The sequence below is a fragment of the Anomaloglossus baeobatrachus genome, chromosome 6 (assembly GCF_048569485.1).
Source record: "Anomaloglossus baeobatrachus isolate aAnoBae1 chromosome 6, aAnoBae1.hap1, whole genome shotgun sequence".
Classification (NCBI taxonomy): Eukaryota; Metazoa; Chordata; class Amphibia; order Anura; family Aromobatidae; genus Anomaloglossus; species Anomaloglossus baeobatrachus.
In genome coordinates this window covers 156,789,963-156,812,117 of record NC_134358.1, presented here as the reverse complement: position 1 = coordinate 156,812,117, position 22,155 = coordinate 156,789,963, and the positions used below count along the sequence as shown (strand labels likewise).

Here is a 22,155-nt window from a genome sequence, read left to right as displayed (position 1 = left end):
ATACTGAAAATCTGCCCTAATTCTAATATAGGTGAGTCTGCAGTACCCTGCTGTGACCACCATGCAGATGATGGAGCTGTGCAGTAACATAACTGATCAAAGTCGACTGCCGCCGGCATGGGCTGTACTTTTCGCACCCCAACTGATTTGGTGACCTATCCTAAGGACAGGACATAAATATAAAAGTACTGGACAATACCTTTAAAGCATTTGTCTTACATTTCTGTATTTTACAATGTTTCTGCTTACACATATCTAATATATAAAGCTGAATGTGTGTATGTATGTATGTATGTATGTATGTATCTATGTATGTGTGTATGTCCGGGATTGGCATCTGCACTGTCGCAGCTACAGCCACAAAATTTTGCACACTCACACGTCTGGACCCCGAGAGCGTCATAGGCTATGTTGTGAGGTGAAATTTTAACCCCGTGCGTTCCAATTTACCAATCAATTTTGCCCCTATCTACATAATGGGGAAAAAGTGAAACGAAAAGTGTATCCGCACCGTTGCATTAACAATCACGAAATTTTGCACACACACCTCATGTGACCCAGGGAACATCGTAGACTATGTTTTGACAGGAAAATTTAACCCGGCGCTTTAGAGTTTCTCTTCAAAAAACATGCCTTCATTAAAGTAAATGGAGCCTGGAACTACAGGTTATTAGTAGGAGCTGTGAGTGGTTGCTATAGCAACAAAGGACATTCATAGTATAAGAAGCTTATATGTGAGGTAATAAGATGTCGGTGGGGAGACAGATAGAGAGACAGACAGGGAAAGAGACAGAGAGATAGAGACAGACAGGGAAAGATACAGACAGAGACAATCTGTGAAAGAGACAGACAGAGACAGACGGTGAAAAAGAGAGCCAGACCTGGAAAGAGACAGACCTGGAAAGAGACAAATGGGGAAAGACACAGACAGACATGCAGACAGGGACAGAGACAGGCAGACAGGGAAGGAGGAGACAGCCAGAGAGACAGGCAAAGATAGATGGGGAAAGACACAGACTTTGATAGAGACAGACGGGGAAAGAGACAGAGAAATAGAGACAGACAAAGACAGGTAGACAGGGAAAGAGACAGACAGGAAAAGACACAGACAAAGAGGCGGGGAGATAGACGGGGAAAGAGACAGACCTGGGAAAGAGACAGACCTGGAAAGAGGCAGATGGGGAAAGAAACAGAGAGATAGAGACAGACAAGGAAAGAGACAGAGACAGGCAGACGAGGAAAGAGGGAGACCTGGAAAGAGACAGACAGGGAAAGAGACAGACCTGGAAAGAGACAGACAAGGAAAGAGACAGACCTGGAAAGAGACAGATGGGGAAAGAAACAGAGAGATAGAGACAGGCAAAGAAAGAAAGAGACAGAGACAGGCAGACGGGGAAAGAGACAGATCTGGAAAGAGACAGACGGAGCACATTACTTGGCCAATTTAGTTAAATCTGTGTGGAATATCTGTGGTGTTGATATATATGTTGTGAAATGCTTCTATTAGGTTAGTTTTTGCCTTTTAATAAGGATATTTTTGTGTACTCACCGTAAAATGTCTTTCTTGGAGCCTTTCATCTTCTGTCGCAAGGTCCAATATTCCACCAGAATACAGCCCAGCTGCATTTGACGGCGTGGCGCTTGAGTCCCTGATTCTAGCCAAATCGGGTATTTCTTCCAGGGTAGTTCATACCATGCTTAATGCTCGGAAGCCTTCCTCCGCCAGCATTTACCACAGGACCTGAAAGACCTATCTTTCCTGGTGTGACCGTCATAATCGGTCGCCCCTGACCTTTTCAATCCCTACTAATCTTGCTTTTCTGCAAGACGGTCTGGACTCGGGTCTTGCTCTCAATACCCTTAAAGGACAAGTTTCTGCCTTGTCGATTTTTTTCCAGAAGCAGCTGGCTTCTCGCCCTCAGGTCCGTACCTTTCTTCAAGGGGTAGCGCATTTGGTCCCTCCTTATCGCCACCCCTTAGATCCCTGGGATCTGAATATGGTTCTGGGAGCTCTTCAGCTTCCTCCTTTCGAACCTCTGAGAGAAATCTCTCTTCAACGACTATCTTGGAAAGTGGCCTTTTTAATCGCTATTACCTCTAACAGGCGAGTGTCCGATCTGGCAGCTCTTTCCTGTCGCTCACCTTATCTGATATTCCATCATGATAAGGTGGTCCTTCGGCCTTCCCCCGCCTTCCTTCCGAAGGTCGTATCCTCTTTCCACCTGAACGAGGACATTGTGTTGCCGTCATACTGCCCGGCCCCGGTCCACTCCTCTGAGAAAGCCCTTCACACTCTCGATCTTGTCAGGGCTCTGCGGACCTACATTTCCAGAACAGCGCCGTTGCGCAAGTCCGATGCCCTCTTCGTCCTCCCAGTAGGACACAAAAAGGGCAACCCGGCGTCTAAATCCACGATTTCTCGATGGATCAGGACTGCCATCTGTGAGGCATACAAAGCACGAGGTGCCATTCTCCCTCAATCTGTGCGGGCCCACTCTACACAAGCAGTGGGTGCCTCCTGGGCTATCCGCCATCAGGCTTCGGCGGCCCAACTTTGCAAGGCCGCTACCTGTTCCAGTGTGCACACGTTCACAAAATTCTACAGAGTGTATACGCATGCCTCCGCGGATGCTGCTCTTGGAAGACAAGTCCTTCAGGCGGCAGTGGCCCATTTATAAGTAGCCACTGCTCGGTTCTTGACAGTGTTTTGATATATGTTCACTGCAGTTGCAGTTGTTAGTCAGCTCTTAGTCTGATGTTATACACTGTTAATAGATCAGTTCCCACCCAGGGACTGCTTTGAGACGTCCCACTGTCTGTGTCCCCCAATGAAAAGGCGAGATAGGAAAGGATATTTTTGTGTACTCACCGTAAAATGTCTTTTTTGGAGCCTTTCATTGGGGGACACAGCTCCCACCCTTGTGGTTTTGGTTATCCTTTTCCTACTGCTTTTACACCAAACTGAGCTAGTTCCCGCCTAGCTGGGGTTATATGCTGTGGGAGGAGGAGCTAACTCTTTTTTAAACCTAGTGTCAAGCCTCCCCTGGAGACAACATATAACCCACTGTCTGTGTCCCCCAATGAAAAGGCGAGAAAGGAAATTACATTTCTATCTATTTGTTTTGAGGTTTTTGAGTGCAGAATAAATTTTTGTTAATACATTCTATTTTGTTGACAGCAGTTATTAACCCAGGCAAAGCCGGGTAGTACAGCTAGTATATTATATTTTTATTCTATGACTTAAAGGGAATTTGTCACCAGTTTTTGGGCCTATAAGCTGCGGCCACCACCAGTGGGATCTTATATATAGCATTCTAACATGCTGTATATAAGAGCCCAGGCTGCTGTGTAAAATGTAAAAATCACTTTATAATACTCACCTAAACGGTCGCTGCGGTGGAGTTGGGTCATATGGGCATCTCCGTTCTCCGGTGCCGGCGCTTCCTCTTTCAGCCATCTTTGTTGTCATTTTTTTTTAAGTCGGGGTGCATGACGCGTCCTACTTCATCCACTCTCGCCGGCATTGAGGTCCTGCGCAGGTGCCCTTTGATCTGCCCTGAGCAGAGCAGATCAAAGTATTGTAGTGTGCTTGCGCGGGACTAAGTGTGTATGACGTAGGACACATTATGCGCACAGGCTTCAGAAGGAGAACGAAGATGGGCAAAAGAGACGCCCATATTGCGAACCGCGCGATCATCAGGTAAGAATTATAAAGTGTTTTTAATGTTCTCACAGCGGCCTGGGCACTTATATACAGCATGTTAGAATGCTGTATATAAGAGCCCGGTGGTGGTGGTCGCAGCTTATACGCCAAAAAAGTGGTGACAGGTTCCCTTTAGGATGATCATTATCCAGTGTTATTAATTTCAGCCCTGCTACTAAACTAAAACAAAAATCCAAATATACAACGTCCTGTAATAGAAATCTAAGTGTGAACCTATGAAGGCATACAGCGCACAGCCCCTCACCCTGACTACGAAAAAAATGAACAGATTAGCAGGATTTATATTATAGCTATCATGAAATCTGCCACAATCCAGGCAGAAAGCTTAAATCAGACGTTGGTATGGCAAACTGTCATGCAAGTTCCAAAGCCACATTAAATATGTACTGGTAAAGAAATGTCTCAAATATTTATGACCCTATTAAATCGCACAGAATTAATTCTGTAATTATTTTAAACCTATGTCAGACAGGATGGATGCTCCGGATGACCCACTTTGCACATCGAACATTAATCTTATGTAGGTGTCAACAGTCCTCTCTGTTTCCACTCATGGATTATGCGTCACACAGCTCTCTTTTATAAGGAGTGGGTGTCTCCTACAAGAAAAAAGCCTTCAGAAATGGAATGTGTAATGTAAGAGCTGAGATTGTTCTTAGGTAAGTGACAGGAGGGTTTTCCCATATCTCCTTGAAAAAGATTTATAAATCTTGTGAAGGAAAGTGGAAAAAAGTGGGAAAATGTGCTGTGTCCGATTCCAGTAAACTCCTAGCCCGACGGTCATTTCCACCACCCGCATCGCAACAGATATTTCCATGTACGCAGATGAATCAAGTTCAGCAACGTACCAAGCTCCATGCAGGGTTTGATAACTTCACTCTTTTTTTCTGGAAAGCTTATCGAAAATTCAGAAATAGACAATATTTTTTTACAAGTACATTTTATGCTGCCCATAATTCTGATATAGAGACCCCAGCTACATTAACTACAAACTGTAAAATGATTATATATTTTATTATACAGTGGGGAAAAAAGTATTTAGTCAGCCACCAGCTATGCAAATTCTCCCACTTAAGATGAGAGAGGCCTGTAATTGACATCATAGACCACAACTATGAGAGACAAAATGAGAAAACAACTCCAGAAAATCACCTTGTCTGATTTGGCAAGATTTTTTTGAAAATTATAGTGGACAATAAGTATTTAGTCATCTAAAAGCATGCAAGATTTCTGGCTCTCACAGATCTGTAACTTCTTCTTTAAGAGGCTCCTCTGTCCTCCACTCACTACCTATAGTAATGGCACCTGTTTGACTTGTTATCAGTATAAAAGACACCTGTCCACAACCTCAAATAGTTACACTCCAAACTCCACTATGGTGAAGGCCAAACAGCTGTCGAAGGACACCAGAAACAAAATTGCAGCCCTGCACCAGGCTAGGAAGACTGAATCTGCAATAGGCAAGCAGCTTGGTGTGATGAAATCAACTGTGGGAGCAATAATAAGAAAATGGAAGACATACAAGACCACTGATAATCTCCCTTTTTCTGGGGCTCTATGCAAGATCTCACCCCCTGGGGTCAAAATGTTCACAAGAACGGTGAGCAAAAATCCCAGAACCACATGGGGGACCTAATGAACGACCTGCACAGAACTAGGACCACCGTAACTAAGGCTACCATCAGTAACACACTACGCCACCAAGGACTCAGATTCTGCAGTTCCAGACGTCTTACCTTGCTTAACCAAGTGCATGTCATGGCCTGTTTGAAGTTTGCTACAGAGCATTTTTACATTATCCAGAAAAGTATTGGGAGAATGTCATATGGTCATATGGTCTGATAAAACCAAAGTAGAACTGTTTGGTAGAAACACAACTCGTTGTGTTTGGAGGAGACAGAATGCTGAGTTGCATCCATAGAACACCATACCCACTGTGAAGCATGGGGGTGGCAACAACATGCTTTGGAGCTGTTTCTCTGCAAAGGGACCAGGACGACTGATACATGTACATGGAAGAATGAATGGGACCATGTATCATGAGATTTTGAGTGCAAACCTAATTCCATCAGCAAGGGCATTGAAGATAAAACGTGGCTGGGTCTTTTAGCATGTTAATGATCCCAAGCACACTGCCAGGGTAACGAAGGAGCGGCTTCATAAGAAGCTTATGAATGTCCTGGAGTGGTCTAACCAGTCTCCAGATCTCAACCCCATAGAAAACCTTTTGAGGGAGTTGAAAGTCCATGTTGCCCAGCGACAGGCACAAAAATTACTGCTTTAGAGATCTGCATGGAGGATGGGCCAACATACCACCAATAGTGTGTGCCAACCTTGTGAAGACTTACAGAAAACTTTTGACCTCTGTCATTGCCAACAAAGGATATATAACAAAATATTGAGATGAACTTTTGTTGTTGACCAAATACTTATTTTCCACCAGAATTTGAAAAAAAAAATCTTGCCAAATCAGACAAGATGATCTTTTGGATTTGTTTTCTCATTTTGTCTCTCATAGTTGTGGTCTACCTATGATCTCAATAACAGGCCTCTCTCATCTTTTTAAGTGGGAGAACTTGTGCAATTGGTGGCTAACTAAATACTTTTTTTCCCCATTGTACAGTATACAGTCAGGGCCAGAAATAATTGGACAGTGACACAAGTTTTGTTATTTTAGCTGTTTACAAAAACATGTTCAGAAATACAATTATATATATAATATGGGCTGAAAGTGCACACTCCCAGCTGCAATATGAGAGTTTTCACATCCAAATCGGAGAAAGGGTTTAGGAATCATAGCTCTGTAATGCATAGCCTCCTCTTTTTCAAGGGACCAAAAGTAATTGGACAAGGGACTCTAAGGGCTGCAATTAACTCTGAAGGCATCTCCCTTGCTAACCTGTAATCAATGAAGTAGTTAAAAGGTCTGGGGTTGATTACAGGTGTGTGGTTTTGCATTTGGAAGCTGTTGCTGTGACCAGACAACATGCGGTCTAAGGAACTCTCAATTGAGGTGAAGCAGAACATCCTGAGGCTGAAAAAAAAGAAAAAATCCATCAGAGAGATAGCAGACATGCTTGGAGTAGCAAAATCAACAGTCGGGTACATTCTGAGAAAAAAGGAATTGATTGGTGAGCTTGGGAACTCAAAAAGGCCTGGGCGTCCACGGATGACAACAGTGGTGGATGATCGCCGCATACTTTCTTTGGTGAAGAAGAACCCGTTCACAACATCAACTGAAGTCCAGAACACTCTCAGTGAAGTAGGTGTATCTGTCTCTAAGTCAACAGTAAAGAGAAGACTCCATGAAAGTAAATACAAAGGGTTCACATCTAGATGCAAACCATTCATCAATTCCAAAAATAGACAGGCCAGAGTTAAATTTGCTGAAAAACACCTCATGAAGCCAGCTCAGTTCTGGAAAAGTATTCTATGAACAGATGAGACAAAGATCAACCTGTACCAGAATGATGGGAAGAAAAAAGTTTGGAGAAGAAAGGGAACGGCACATGATCCAAGGCACACCACATCCTCTGTAAAACATGGTGGAGGCAACGTGATGGCATGGGCATGCATGGCTTTCAATGGCACTGGGTCACTTGTGTTTATTGATGACATAACAGCAGACAAGAGTAGCCGGATGAATTCTGAAGTGTACCGGGATATACTTTCAGCCCAGATTCAGCCAAATGCCGCAAAGTTGATCGGACGGCGCTTCATAGTACAGATGGACAATGACCCCAAGCATACAGCCAAAGCTACCCAGGAGTTCATGAGTGCAAAAAAGTGGAACATTCTGCAATGGCCAAGTCAATCACAAGATCTTAACCCAATTGAGCATGCATTTCACTTGCTCAAATCCAGACTTAAGACGGAAAGACCCACAAACAAGCAAGACCTGAAGGCTGCGGCTGTAAAGGCCTGGCAAAGCATTAAGAAGGAGGAAACCCAGCGTTTGGTGATGTCCATGGGTTCCAGACTTAAGGCAGTGATTGCCTCCAAAGGATGCGCAACAAAATATTGAAAATAAAAATATTTTGTTTGGGTTTGGTTTATTTATCCAATTACTTTTGACCTCCTAAAATGTGGAGTGTTTGTAAAGAAATGTGTATAATTCCTACAATTTCTATCAGATATTTTTGTTCAAACCTTCAAATTAAACGTTACAATCTGCACTTGAATTCTGTTGTAGAGGTTTCATTTCAAATCCAATGTGGTGGCATGCAGAGCCCAACTCGCGAAAATTGTGTCACTGTCCAAATATTTCTGGACCTAACTGTATGTCTGTTTTAGTAACGAAATTTAACAGCTGTACACGTCACATCTATGATGCGGCCTGCTGCCACATTTTGATTTCTGTATATGTAGCTACCTGAGGATTATTAACCCCTTCACCCCAAGCTTGTTTTCAACCTTCAAGACCAGGTCAAATTTTACAATTCTGACCACTACCACTTTATGTGGAAATAACTCTAGAAAGCTTCAACATCGTTTTCTGAGCCACATTGTACTTAATCTTAGTGGCAAACTTTGGTCGATGTGATTTCCGTTCATTTATTAAAATATCAAACATGTTACAAAAAAAGTGAACATTTAGCGATTTTCGAACTTTGAATTTTATGCCTTTAAACCACAGAATTCTATCACACAAAATCATTAATACATTACATCTGCCACATGTGTACAAAGAACCAATTATGAAACATATTTTTTGTTAGGAAGTTATACCAGTTAAAACTTTTATCAGCAATTTTTCATTTTTCCGACATAATTTATAATATAATTTTTTTAGGGATTACATCACATTTGAAGTAACTTTAAGGGGTCTAGATGACAGAAAATACCGAAAACATACCATTTTCAAAAGTGCACCCCTAAAAGTGCTCAAAAAACAATCAGTAAGTTTAAAAACTCTTAAGGTGCTTAACAGGAACTAAAGCAACGTGGAAGGAAAAAAATGAAAATTTTACTTTTTCTCACAAAAATATTGCTTTAGCTCCAAATTTTTCATTTTCACAAGAGTAATAGAAGAAAATACACCATACAATTTGTTGTGCTATTTCTTCACAGGGTACACTGATAGCTCATATGTGTTGGAAAACTACTGTGTGGGCACACAGCAGAGCCCAGAAGGGAGTTTTGGAGTGCAAAAGTGGTTGGAATAGATAGCAGTCTCCATTTGCAGAGCCCTTGATGTGTCTAAATGGTGGAAGCCCCCACAAGTGACCCGATTGTGAAAACTACACCCCCATGGGGAATTTACCTAAATGTGCGATGATCACCTTGAACCCACAGGTCCCTCACACAATTTTATAATGTTTATCAGTGGAAACGTAAAAATAAATTTTTACCAGAAAAATGTTGCTTTAAAAGAAACCTGTCACCAGATTTTTCCCCCTGTAAGCTACGGCCAACACTAGTAACCTCTTCTATAGAGCATTCTAGAATGCTGTATATAAGTGTCCAGAACGCTCTGTATAACAAAAAACAAAACACTTTTTATTACACTCACCTGTGAGGTTATCGGGTGTGATGGGTGTTGCTGGTCTTGGTCCGGCACTTCCTATTATTTTTGTGATCGCTGTCCTCCTTCCCTGCTCTATATGGATGACAAGTCCTATGTCATCCACGCAGAGTCCTCTATTGCGCTCCTGCGTATGCGCACTTCTCCTTGCTCTGCTGAGGGCAGATCAAAGTATTGTAGTGCGCATGAGTGGGCATTGTTTGACCTTTCCCCATGCCTGTGCATTACAGTACTTTGCTCTGCCTACAATAGAGCAGAGAGAATTGCGTGTGTGAAAGAACACAATGGTGGACTCTGTGGATGACATGGGATGCGTCATTAACATGAAGCAAAAAGGAAGACAACGATCGCAAGAAGATAGCAATCGCCGGACTGAGATCAGCAATGCCCATTGCACTGGACCGTGTTGCAGGTGAGTATATAAAAGCTGCTTTTTACGTTATACAGATCAGCCTGGGGACTTATATACAGTATTCTGGAATGCTGTGTATAACAGCTTACTGGCTATAGATTATAGGTGCCAAATTTGATGACAGGTTTCCTTTCAATCCAATTATTTTAATTTTCATAACGGTAATATTACAAAATTGACCACACAATGTATTGTGCAATCTCTCCTAAAGGGGGCTTTACACGCTGCGACATCGCTAATGTGGAGTCGTTGGGGTCACGGAATTCGTGACGCACATCCGGCCGCATTAGCGATGCCGTTGCGTGTGACACCGATAAGCGATTTTGCATCGTTGCAAAAACGTGCAAAATCGCTAATCGGCGACATGGGGGTCCATTCTTAAAAATCGTTACTGCAGCAGTAATGAAGTTGTTCCTCATTCCTGCGGCAGCACACATCGCTGCATGTGACGCCTCAGGAACGAGGAAGCTCCCCTTACCTGCCTCCCGGCTGCTATGCAGAAGGAAGGAGGTGGGCGGGATGTTACGTCCCGCTCATCTCCGCACCTCCGCTGCTATTGGGCGGCGGTTCAGTGACGCTTCAGTGACGTCGCTGTGACGCCGCACGGACTGCCCCCTTAGAAAGGAGGCGGTTCGCCGGTCACAGCGACGTCGCCGGACAGGTAAGTATGTGTGACGGCTCTGGGCGATGTTGTGCGGCACGGGCAGCGATTTGCCCGTGTCGCGCAACAGATGGGGGCGGGTACCCACACTAGCAATACCGGGACCGATATCGCAGTGTGTAAAGTAGCCTTAAGTACAAAGATACCTCATATGTGGTAGAAAACCATTTTGGCTGCAATAAAATGTAAAACAAAACGCCCCACAAGTGAACACATTTTGAAACTACACCTCTCACGGAATTCATCTTGGGGTTTAGTGAACATTTTTAACCCTTGTATAACATTGAGATGTGAAAATATTTTTTTTCCATTTTTTACACTAAAATGTTGCTTTGGCCCCAAAGTTTTAATTTTAAAAAAGTTAATAGGACAAAATGGACCATAACATTTGTTACACAATTTCTCCAGAGTTCTCCAATACCCCATATGTGGTCAAAAAGTACTTTTGGGGTACAGTGCTAAGCTCAGAAGGGAAGGAGTTTTATTTTCGAGTTCAGATTTAGTTTAAATGGTTTGGGGGTTGCCATGTCATATTGGCAGAGACCCTGACATGTCAGAAAAGCAAACCCCCCCATGACAGACCCCATCTTACAAAGTACACCCCTCAATTAATTAAACTAGGGGTGCAGTGAGCATATTGATACCACAGGTGTGCCACAGAAAACAGAATTTTATTCCATTCTGTGGTGAAGAACTAATTATTGCATTTTATCACTAACAGTGTTCTAGCGCCATATTTTTTTATTTAACAGGGTAAATGGCTAAAAAGACTGCATAATATGTTACGCAATTTCTGCTGAATGTGGCAATACCCCAGTGAAGTCTGTACAGTACTTTCTGACCACATGGCAGGGCTTGAGAGGGAAGGAGAGCTATTTGACTTTCTCAGATTTTTCTAGCATAGTTTGTGGACTCCATTTGCCGGATCCCTGATGTGCCTAAAGAGTGAAACCCCCCTCAAGTGATCCTTTATTAGTAATTACAGCCCTTTGGGAATTCATCTATTGGTGTAGTGACTATTTTTACGCTATAGGTATTTTCCAGAAACAAACACGCATTGGAAGTTGCAGAGTGAAAATTGCCAATATGCCATTGTAGTGCCCAATACATTGTAGCGCCCAATACATGGTGCCCAGCTTGTGCTTCAGGAGCCATGTAACCTTAAAATAAGTGTGCTCTCCTCACTATGTTAATGTCAAACATGTGGATGCTATCTGTGGTTTAGACTCATTGTGAGACTCAGAAGGAAAGGGGGCATTTGGATTTAGGAGGGCAGATTTTGTTAGCTATCTTTTGGTGAGAGCCATGTCACATTTCAAGAGCCTTTGTTCTACCAGAAACTTGGACACCCCCTACATTTCTGTTAACAGATGACAGACCCGAGTGGGGACTTGTTTTTTGTGGGTTGAGTTGAAGCTTTCATTGATAGCATTTTGGGATTCAGAATATTTTGGATCAGTTCACATGTATCTGATGCTGTACAGGTCTTTTAGATGAAGCCCTTAATGGATTAATTCACTAATGAGGCAGGTTGAGTTACTCCACACGCCGTTTGATCTCCTTTAAATGGTCTCAGGTTTTTCAGAGGTGCACAAACCTGTGACCGACTGTGCATTTGTGCACTCCTAGAAAGACAACTCAAAAGAGGGACACTGCTCCTGACCATAAGCCAGACAACACTCACAGTGTCTCCCTCTGCCTCATTATAGGGAATCTTCAGTTGGGCCATGGTATGAATCACGTATTTCATAGATTTACATGGATAACCGGTGTAAGCTCTCAGGGTAGAGAGCAGGACAAATGTTACCCGAGCCTTACTGTGAGCTTTGGGACGAAGAATGAACAAATCAACAGTAGGTCAAGATTTGGTATTATTTCTTTTTTACACCATTTCTCATGCAGAATAAGTGATTGGATGACTTATTAATCACTTATCGGTGCCATTAATGTGATATCAGATTTACATTTTTTTTATGTTTGGTTACTATCACACACTATGAAAAAGTTTTTTAAAAAAAATTAAATAAATATTAACATTTTTTCATTGCCATATTTTGAGCTATAATTTTTCAGTGTTTTTGCTGAAGAGTCATGTGAGGGCATGTTTTTTGCAGGACAAGATGACGTTTTTACTTGTACAATTTTCAGGGACATAATATTCATTTTACCATTTTCTATACCGATTTTTAGTAGGAAAAATTAACAATGAATTGAAGAATTGTGTTTTTTCTTTGTTTTTAGCCTTTCCATGTGTGGTTAAAGTGATAAAACACTTTGGATCACTTCGATTACAGTGATAATGTAGGTGGAGGGCACGTGGCTGCAGGGATCAACAGGCCGCAGTGCAGCCGCTCGTTCACCCCATGCCTCCCCGTCACCGCACCACTCACAGGAGAAGTCCGCACCAGTACAGGCAACACTGCATTCTTGTTCACAGACAAGAAAGCCGAGACATGACTTTTTCTTTTAAACAAACAGTCTTTATTTCTCTTCCACTCCTGCACTGCTTTGGTCCGCATCACACCGGCACCGTTACATATCCCATTAAGGTTCCTCCTACACTCTGTTTTGCTATTAAATTTAGCAGCTGTCCGTCCGTCTGGCAACTGGGTTTTATCTGACACCTGTACGCCTGTCATCCCTCCACTTAACTTCACGCTGGCACCGACCGGTTCATAAAGTCTGTTAGGCCACTTCACCCCACCCACAAGGGATGCTTGCGCACATGAAGTACCACACACGACGGCACTCCCCCGCCCGTGCCCACACCAGCATCCAGCCATACCCCTCTCCTTGAGGGTGCACTGACCTTCAGTTAAAGTGAGGGAATATTGGAGTATTCCGAACCAGACAGAAACAGACGCAAGACCCCCGACCGTCAGGACTATACCTCGCTTCTGGGGACGCAGTTCACCAATCATATAGCGGATCCCACGTCACGGCCACAGGGGTGACCCTAAGGGGGACTCTCCTCATCCCTATTCCCCATCTCTACCTTTTATACATACTACTCTCCTCCTCTTTATTAACTCTCTACCTGCTCACCCAGGTGCCAGGACAGCCATGCTATAACACTGCCACCTAGTGGCTATATACACGATACACATTCATATTTACACATCAGACACAGAATACCCATGTGCCAGCTACTTCTGTACGGGTGGGCATAGCCCTTACCCCCTACAATACCATACTTATATAGTTCCTTTTTTATTTTTTGCTAGTTTTGCACAATAAAAACTAGTTTACAGAAAAAAAGTATTGTTTTTGCATAGCTATATTCTGAGAACTATAACTTTTTTTTCTGCTGAAGGAGCTGTTCAGTGTCATTTTTTGCAGAACAAGATGATGTTTTCAGCTATACAATTTTTATTTATATTCATCTTTATTTATTCCACTTTTTGTTGGCCAGTTTTATGAAGAAGCATAGTTTCTGTGCTACTTTTTTTCTTTACGGTGGTCACTGAAGGGGTTAAATAGTGTGACAGGTTTATATATTTGGTTGTTCCAGATGTGGCAATATCTAGTATCTTTTTGTTTTATTTTACCATAAAGATGCATATTTATTGGTATAATATATATATATATTTTATTTATTTTGTGTTTTTTTTTATTCTATGGCACTTTAACTTTCATTTCTGTGATTGCTGATATAATGCATTGCAGTGCATTATACCTCCCAGTGCTGCACTAACAGAAGCCTCTTAGACCATGCTCCTATCATGGTCTAATAGGCTTGCTGTAGTTGGCTAATCCAGAGGTCATCATGACTACCTCAGGTTGCCATGGCAGCAATTGGGCCCTTGCAATATTGTTACAGAAGGGCTAATTGGACGGGAGAGGGAGCTCTCTCTTTCAGCCTCCTAAAATGTTGTGAGAGCGGAGGAGCTAAAGGCAGATCTTTGCCCCCCTCCATCTTCCTCTTCTATCTACATACAATCTCCTCAGTAACAGCTGCCATCTCCTATCTCAGTAATGGGAAAGTCTTCACTGAATATATATTTTACCTAAGAATTGAGCATTTTGCTAATTCTGATCAATTCTGGCAGAGAAAGAAGCAGATTTGTCTGATAAGATATTACAAAGTTGCTTATTTTCATGTGTACTATAGATTTATGAAATAAAAATTGAAATGATTGTTACATTTTAACTACACTGTGATTCATGATTGGTGACAGATTCTCTTTGAAAAGCAAAAAACATTTAATCATTAAAGGGTTTTCCGTTGCTTTACATTTCAATAGGGTGGATGTGCAGTACCTGCCCATTGCCACTATGAAGGCTCTGTTTTACATCTGGCAGCCACTGGCACCAGGAACAGCTGATCAGTGGTAATGCCGGGTGCACACTATCACCGTTCTGATACCAGTGACTCCTACTAAGGAGAGGCCATCAATATTAAAGAACCAGACAACCCCTTTAATTGTTAAGGCTGCTTTATACGCGGCGACATTGCTAGCGATGTTGCTAGTGATAGCCCCCACACCCATCGTTTGTGCGTCACGGGTAAATCGCTGCCCGTGGCAAACAATATCGCCGGTATGCGTCCCACAAACTTACCTTCCTAACAAGGTCGCTGTTGCCGGCGAACAACCTCTTTTTTAAGGGGGCGGTTCGTGCGGCATCACAGCGACGTCACACAGCAGGCTACCAATAGAAGCGGAGGGGCGGAGAGCAGCTGCATGAAAGTCACTCCCACCTCGTTGCCGGAGAACGCAGGAACGCTGTTGTTCGTCGTTCCTGGGGTGTCACACATAGCGATGTGTGCTGCCTCAAGAACGATGAACAACCTGCGTCCAAAACGAGCAACGATATTTTGAAAATGAACGTGTCAACGATCAACGATTTGGTGAGTATTTGGGATCGTTAGCGGTTGCTCGTAAGTGTCACAGGCAACGACGTCGCTAACAAGGCCTGATGTGCGTCACGAATTCCATGACCCCAGCGACATCTCGTTAGCGATGTCATTGTGTGTAACGGGGCCTTTAGTTGCAATCGCAAAGTCTTTGACATTTTTTAGTTTTAGAGGGTGGCAAACTTGGCAAATTACCAGTTCTCTATTTCCTAGTGGGCCATTAGGGCTGGCACATAGTAGCAAATTATGTAATAGAGTGTTAGCTGGACACACCATTAATTTTGGGCACTATATGGTGTTATTATACAGGTTAACTATAATTTAAGTATTTTGGCATGTTATGACATGATAATGAAAACATGCTATTACTAGGGGTAGAGGGGCACTTTACGTCTTGCCCTCTCCTGTACTTTGTATGTGTCCAGTTTGATAAATAGGTTTATACAAGATTTTCGTCAATTTCACCTGTCTGGATGCTCCACATTAGGAGCTCAGTGCTGTGTGCAAGTGGCCGTAATCTAAATTCCTTTAATCAGGTAAACATGAATTCCAATAACAGATTGGGCCAATTCTGATAACATATTTCTATTAAGGATTTGCTGTGTATGTACTTCCCTAGCACATAAGGGCATATATAACTAAGAAGTTCAAATACAGTAAATGCTGCAAAAATTGCTTTTTCTTACTTACATGTGACACACGGCATCTTAAATCACAAGCCAATTAAAACGAAAATCAATAAACAACAACGGCATCGATCCGCAGACACGACTATGTGCAAATAAAGAGCTCAATTCACATACAGAGGAGAACAGAGGCAGAGCAAAATTAGGTTAGAAGATGAAGGAGACTTTGTAGGAAACTGAATTTTCATCAAATTAAGATTTCCAGGTTATAAAGAAAGGACTTAAAGCACACCAATCACCAGGATTTTTGTATATAACCTAAAGCCAGTGCTATACTGGCGTTATCAGGCTGATTCTCTACATACCTTTAGTTGTCATCTAGGATGTATAGGTTTTGAAACACAAGCAAGTAAAGTTTGTAAAATGAACAGTTTATTGATTTGCAGCAGCTGCCGATCTGACTGGGATGGGTTTTGATAGTGATTCCCGCCCACTTCCCTGTTGTTCCACCTCCTATCTTTTATTTATGCTAATTCAATTATAGAAGTGTTTTACTAATGGCTGTGGCTAAATTAAAATGGCTAGAAGAACCTTACCGATGTCATACCCATGTGACCAGAAGGGGCAGGGCCTCAGCCAACAGAAAAAATATTTTTGCTTCCAGGAATCCGCTATGTGATAGGCCAATGACACCCAAGAACAAGTCAATAGAAAGAAAAACATGTCTGTTGTGACAAAACCAAGAGGACCTAACTAAATACAAGTAACATCAAGGCTGAACCTGATGGACCTGGTCTTTTTTCAACCTATGTAACTATGTAATGACGTAAACACTATGAGGAAATGTGGTCCCAACAACTCCACTTACTGGAAGCCTGTGAGCAACTGATCCTACTGGTACTAGTGCCCACAAACTGAGGAACGCAACTTCAAAGAGGCAATTGTGTTTTGGACACACAGTGTACATACTAGTTGATAAGCTGAAAAAAACATTTCTTATATAGATAAACCATATTAAGATGAATCTGCTAAATTGGGATATTAAATGTCTCTTTTGCGGGTAGAACTGATCTCTCACACTCACTAATATATGTGGCCTTCTCAGAGATCGTTAAGAGCTGCTTTCTTAATTTCTAAGGACACATAATTATAAAGAAGGCTTCTGCCCTCTCCCTTATATTGCTGAGCGCTTACAAACACTGTGTGTTTTATATGAACTCTTTTTTAGATAGGATATGACCTTAAACAAAGAAGTCTAATTCTCAGTGTAGAATCATCTCCCTGATTGGTATAAGCTATGTGTGCCTACCGGTACTGAGTCTTGAACGCGCTGCGGTCGTGAAATGATTTTCACTGTAACATGCCAAATCTCTTGGGTCTCTTCATCTTGGGCATACACCAAAAACTGTGTCTGTTTAGGAGGTGAGAAGTCGAAGGTTCTTGCAGCAAAAATCACCCCCTTGTCATCGATTCGAAAATCTGTTGGGTTACTGGTTTCATACTTTATCCGTCTTTGTGCACCGCAATCTGTAAACATCACTAGAAAAAAAAAGAGCAGACAATAGGAGTCAGAACCAGAGGCATTTACAGATAGCAGTAAAACAATCACTTAATCAATGGCAAAAGCAGAGGGGGAATACTCTACAAGAATGCAGAAAATACAATCTGTTCAGGGGAAACCAAAAAAATGAGCTAATACTGGCTGGGAGATGACGTGTTTATCGACAGAATCATTGCCTGAGATGGAGCATTTAGAACCACAAGTGGATTTGAAGATCGTTAACTGATGGTTTCTAAACTATTCCTCAATGAATATCCTTACATACTGCTAGCTACTCTATTCTTATATCACTTCTCCATAGAACTGCTCTGAAGTTAGATAAAGAATTAAAACTAATAAAGAAATATTTCTGTTATTATTTAATATAATATCATTAAAGGGCTTCTCTACTACTCCTTTGAATTGGTCAGCTGCTATCAGCTTTGTCATCTGCCAAATGGAAACTGTTTAAAGGAACTGTCCACTACTCGGACAACCCCTTCTCAATCCGTATGTTTCCTCTTTGAAAATATTAAAACTTTTACTCACCTCCGATGCCGGCGCTATCCCAGTGGAGTTGGCACTGGCTCTCATGGGATCGTGTATCAGTATGATATCACGCAATCCCGGGGCCCAATCAGCAGCTGATCACTCTCTCCACCTTCGTAAAAATCACTTACATGCAGAGGAAGTGATCGCTGCTGCTCTCTTTTTTTATCCAGATGTATGTGATACATCCGAAGGTGGGGACACTGACGAAGCTGCTGATTGGCCCCCGGGATTGTGTGACATCACATTGATACACAATCCCGGGAGAGGCAGTGCCGTCTCCACTGGAATGGTGCTGGCACCAGAGGTGAGTGTTGGGGTCATTATTTAATAAGGTCGTCCAAGTAGCGGACAACCCCTTTAAGGAGCCGGAACAGGACAGCTCCATTCACTGTTTAGTGGCCGCTCTTGTTAATTGTGGATCAACTTCCACTAAAGTGAATAGGAGCTGATCTGAAGTACCTGAGAATAGCTGGAAACAGTGTGTAGAGTTGTTATCCACCTCCTACACTGTTCACATGAAGCCACATGCAGCTCTGTAACAGATCGATGGGGATGTTCCGTATTGAAAATCCTAAATTAGGTCATGATCATCATAAAAGTAATAGACAACTCCTTTAATTAAAATCTAACAACTATCTATAAACGTTATCTATTTATCACTCACATAGGCAGTCCTAAGAGGGTCTTTAACATGGCACACAGGATATAGTACAGTGAATTATGCCAGGTAACCTTAGTGTAAAGACAAGCAAACTTTTTTTCTGTATATTTAATACCATTCTACTTTATAGTTCCTCAGAACCGGTTTGAAGGTCAGTTGATTCTTTCTGCATAAGAAGGTTTTTGCAAAAAGCCATCTTTAGAACAGAAATGTTGGCTGTAACTCTTATGCTGCTGCCCATCACACCCCACTTGTTTGTGCCCCTGTCAATAGCTTTCTAACTTTTTTAAATAAACCACAAATCACCTACAAGCAATATCCAATAATATAAGTAAAAATAAACCCACATGGGCACTTCTAACTAATCACACAGGCAGCAAAAATAGAATGGATTACAGATTTTCACCACTACTTTTGCACTGATTGCCTATCCTACGCTAGGTCATCAATGTCTCATCAGTCTGACACCCGGCAACTCTGCCGATCAGCTGTTCTCAATACTGGGCGCGGCAGCAGGAGGCTGGAAATGCTCAGTTCCGGAGATGCTCCGTCAACTGATAGCTTTTGTGGCTGGGTACTGCACATCTACATCCCATTCAAATAAATAGGAGGCAGATGTGCAATACCTGGCTGCAGGAGCTATCAAACGATGGGGCAGCTCCAGAACTGAGCATTTCTGGCTCCCAGCTGCCTCTGCCATCACCGAGAATAGCTGATCGGTGGGGTAGAGGGGTGTCGGACCCCAGCTGATCAGAAATTGATGACCTATCATAAGGATAGCTCATCAATGCAAAAGTAGTGGACAACCATCAAATGCTAAAAAATCCAAATATATTGTTTGCTTACACAAATGTGATGTTAAATATGCAGGTCCGTATAACTACAAGAAATCCAGAAAAAACAATATTTTTCAATATTCTAGTCTGATCATTATTCTGGGTGATGATGGGTACATATAACTCATTACCCATTATATTTTTTTATTTCTCCTTTTATTGCTGTAGAACACTTTCTCCTGTGGGATTTCTTTAATTTTTATTTGAGTTTCTTGCAATGTACCTAGGTTGTACCCTTTTTTCCTAAAGGCCACTTTACACGCAGCTAAGGATGTCGCTGCCGATCGCACCCGCCCCCGTCGGTTGTGCGTCACGGGCAAATCGCTGCCAGTGGCGCACAATATCGTTAGTCCCCGTCACACATACTTACCTGCCTAGCAACGTCGCTGTGGCCGGCGAACTGCCTCCTTTCTAAGGGGGCGGTTTGTGCGGCGTCTCAGCGACGTCACACGGCAGCCGTCCAATAGAAGCGGAGGGGCGGAGAACAGCCGAAAGAAAGTGACGCCCACCTCGTTGCCGGAGGACGCAGGTACGGTGTTGTTCGTCGTTCCTCGGATGTCACACGGTAGCGATGTGTGTTGCCTCAGGAACGACGAACAACTTGCGTCCTGCAACAGCAATGATATTTGGGATTAGAACGACATGTCACCGATCAACGATTAGGTGAGTAATATTGATCGTTAGCGGTCGTTCGTGCGTTTCACACGCAACGACGTCGCTAACGAGGCCGGATGTGCGTCACGAATTCCGTGACCCCAGCGACATCTCGTTAGCGATGTCATTGCGTGTAAAGCTCCCTTAAATGTTAGTTAGTAAGGAAACGTCTGGGACCTATTAGTCTGAGCCGATATCTGTAGTTACATGGGGACATCAAGCGTTGTGGTACTGCAGTGCGTATATATAATTCTTCCTCAAGTTCTTGAAGTTATACAAGCATACATATTTAATATAATCACATTTGTGCAAACAGTATTCATCATCCGCATACAATGAGCGCACAAGTGAAAAAGCATGACCCAATATCAGGTGCCGCTCCACCTCCAAAAGTGCAAAAACGGGTCCTGGTCCAATACTCTTGACTAGAGAATTGGTTTAATTCGAGGACGGATGAACCTCAAGAGCCCTTCTATCTTTGGATAGTCAATTTGACTTTATGTACATTGTAAAGGGCATTTACTCTGATATTGCACTTACACTTAAATCCACTTTAAAACATTCATAACAGTTTATGTTTGTTGGTTGAAATGTAAAATGAGCGCCGGCGCGTTGTTAAAACTTTAATAAACAGAAGTATTATATAGAAATGCTGAAGTCGGCAGTATTATAGAACCGCGGATCGTTTGTCACAGGAAAAAGACATTGTAATCGAATTAGGAAACGTCGTGAGAACAGCAAAAGTCGAAACTTCCCACAAAAATGACTTCGATATAAACAATTGTGAGATTTTATGAGCGGAGGGATACTTACCCAAATAGCCTACTCCAACATATTACCACAACTTATCACTTAATAGAAAAGCTAAACTATTGTACCGTTCAGACAGCCACTTACGGAGGATGGCTCTGAAAGAAGCATTTCTAATAGTAACAAGAGTTCCTCTCATATATGGAGCCTAAGTGACTGCCTTTATCTGTTCCCAGCTGGAAAAAATGAATGTTGTATCCAGTACTTAATGTACAATGCATTCTCATAAGGAAACATTAAAATGGAATAGACAGTTAGAAGTGTCATACTGCAGTTAGCGACTTCCATTCCCTTAACAATGTGACCCTACATGCTGACCCCATTTGTCAAGGGCATGTTTTGAAATTCAGCAGCTGGGTGAGGAAACATATGGAATACCATGAATTAACCTTTAATGTCTAAAGCCAGAAGGGATATGCAAGGCTCTTTCAAATGATACAGAAAAAGAAATGTAGACACGGATAAACTAACCACCCGATGCAGCGGGGAAACACGTCCTGTGATATTTTACTGCAGGAATAAGGTTTACACAGTGCGTGTTCTCTGAATCCTGGATCATAATTACACCAGAACACAAAGTATCAGTGCTGTATATGTAAGGATTTTTAAAGAGGGTGGCAACTAGTTTAACAATGATAGGTTATCCTTAGGATAGGTCATCAATGTCTGATCGACCAGAATCTGACACCCGGCACCTCCATCGATCAGCTGCTCTCTGTGCCGGCAGCAGCAGCAGGCAGCCGGAAATGTTCAGTTCCTGAGCTGCCCTGTCTTCTCACAGCGGCCGCGTCCAGATACTGTTCATCTACCTTCTATTGATTTGAATGAGAGGTAGATGTGCATTACCAAGCCGGGGCGCTATCAGTTGACAGACTGCACCGGAACTGAGCATTTCTGGGTGCCTGCTACTACCTCCAACACCGAGAACAGCTGATCGGTGGCGGTGCAGGGTGTCGGACCCTGACCGATCAGACATTTATGACCTATCCTAAGGATAGGCCATCAATGTAAAAGTAGTTACCAACCTCGTTAATCTACGATTAAACCATCATTAATGTAGATAGTACTGACACAACTGACATTCAATTTATTAATTGCATGAAGCATAACTTAAAAAAGTAAAGGTTCAACATATTACACAGCGCAGTGAAGCGTTCGTACTCCATGCAGACATCACCCCGGGGATGCAACCACAATGTCAGCCGCTGAGCCACCGTCCTGCTCCAAAGCTAAATTCAAAATGTAGTCATTTGTTTGTTCTTATGAGTTGAAAAATGATTTAAAAATGTTTCACCATGGT

The 22,155-nt window shown here is 42.5% G+C and overlaps 1 protein-coding gene across 1 annotated transcript in view; it reads right to left on the bottom strand.

The window, feature by feature from the left end:
- Nucleotides 1-22,155, bottom strand: part of CDH2 (cadherin 2) — a 433,410-nt gene that overhangs the window by 98,766 nt on the left and 312,489 nt on the right. The window contains exon 3 of the mRNA XM_075353329.1: nucleotides 17,112-17,341. Within this exon, the coding sequence (XP_075209444.1) occupies nucleotides 17,112-17,341 (230 nt within the window). The remainder of the gene's footprint in view (nucleotides 1-17,111; nucleotides 17,342-22,155) is intronic.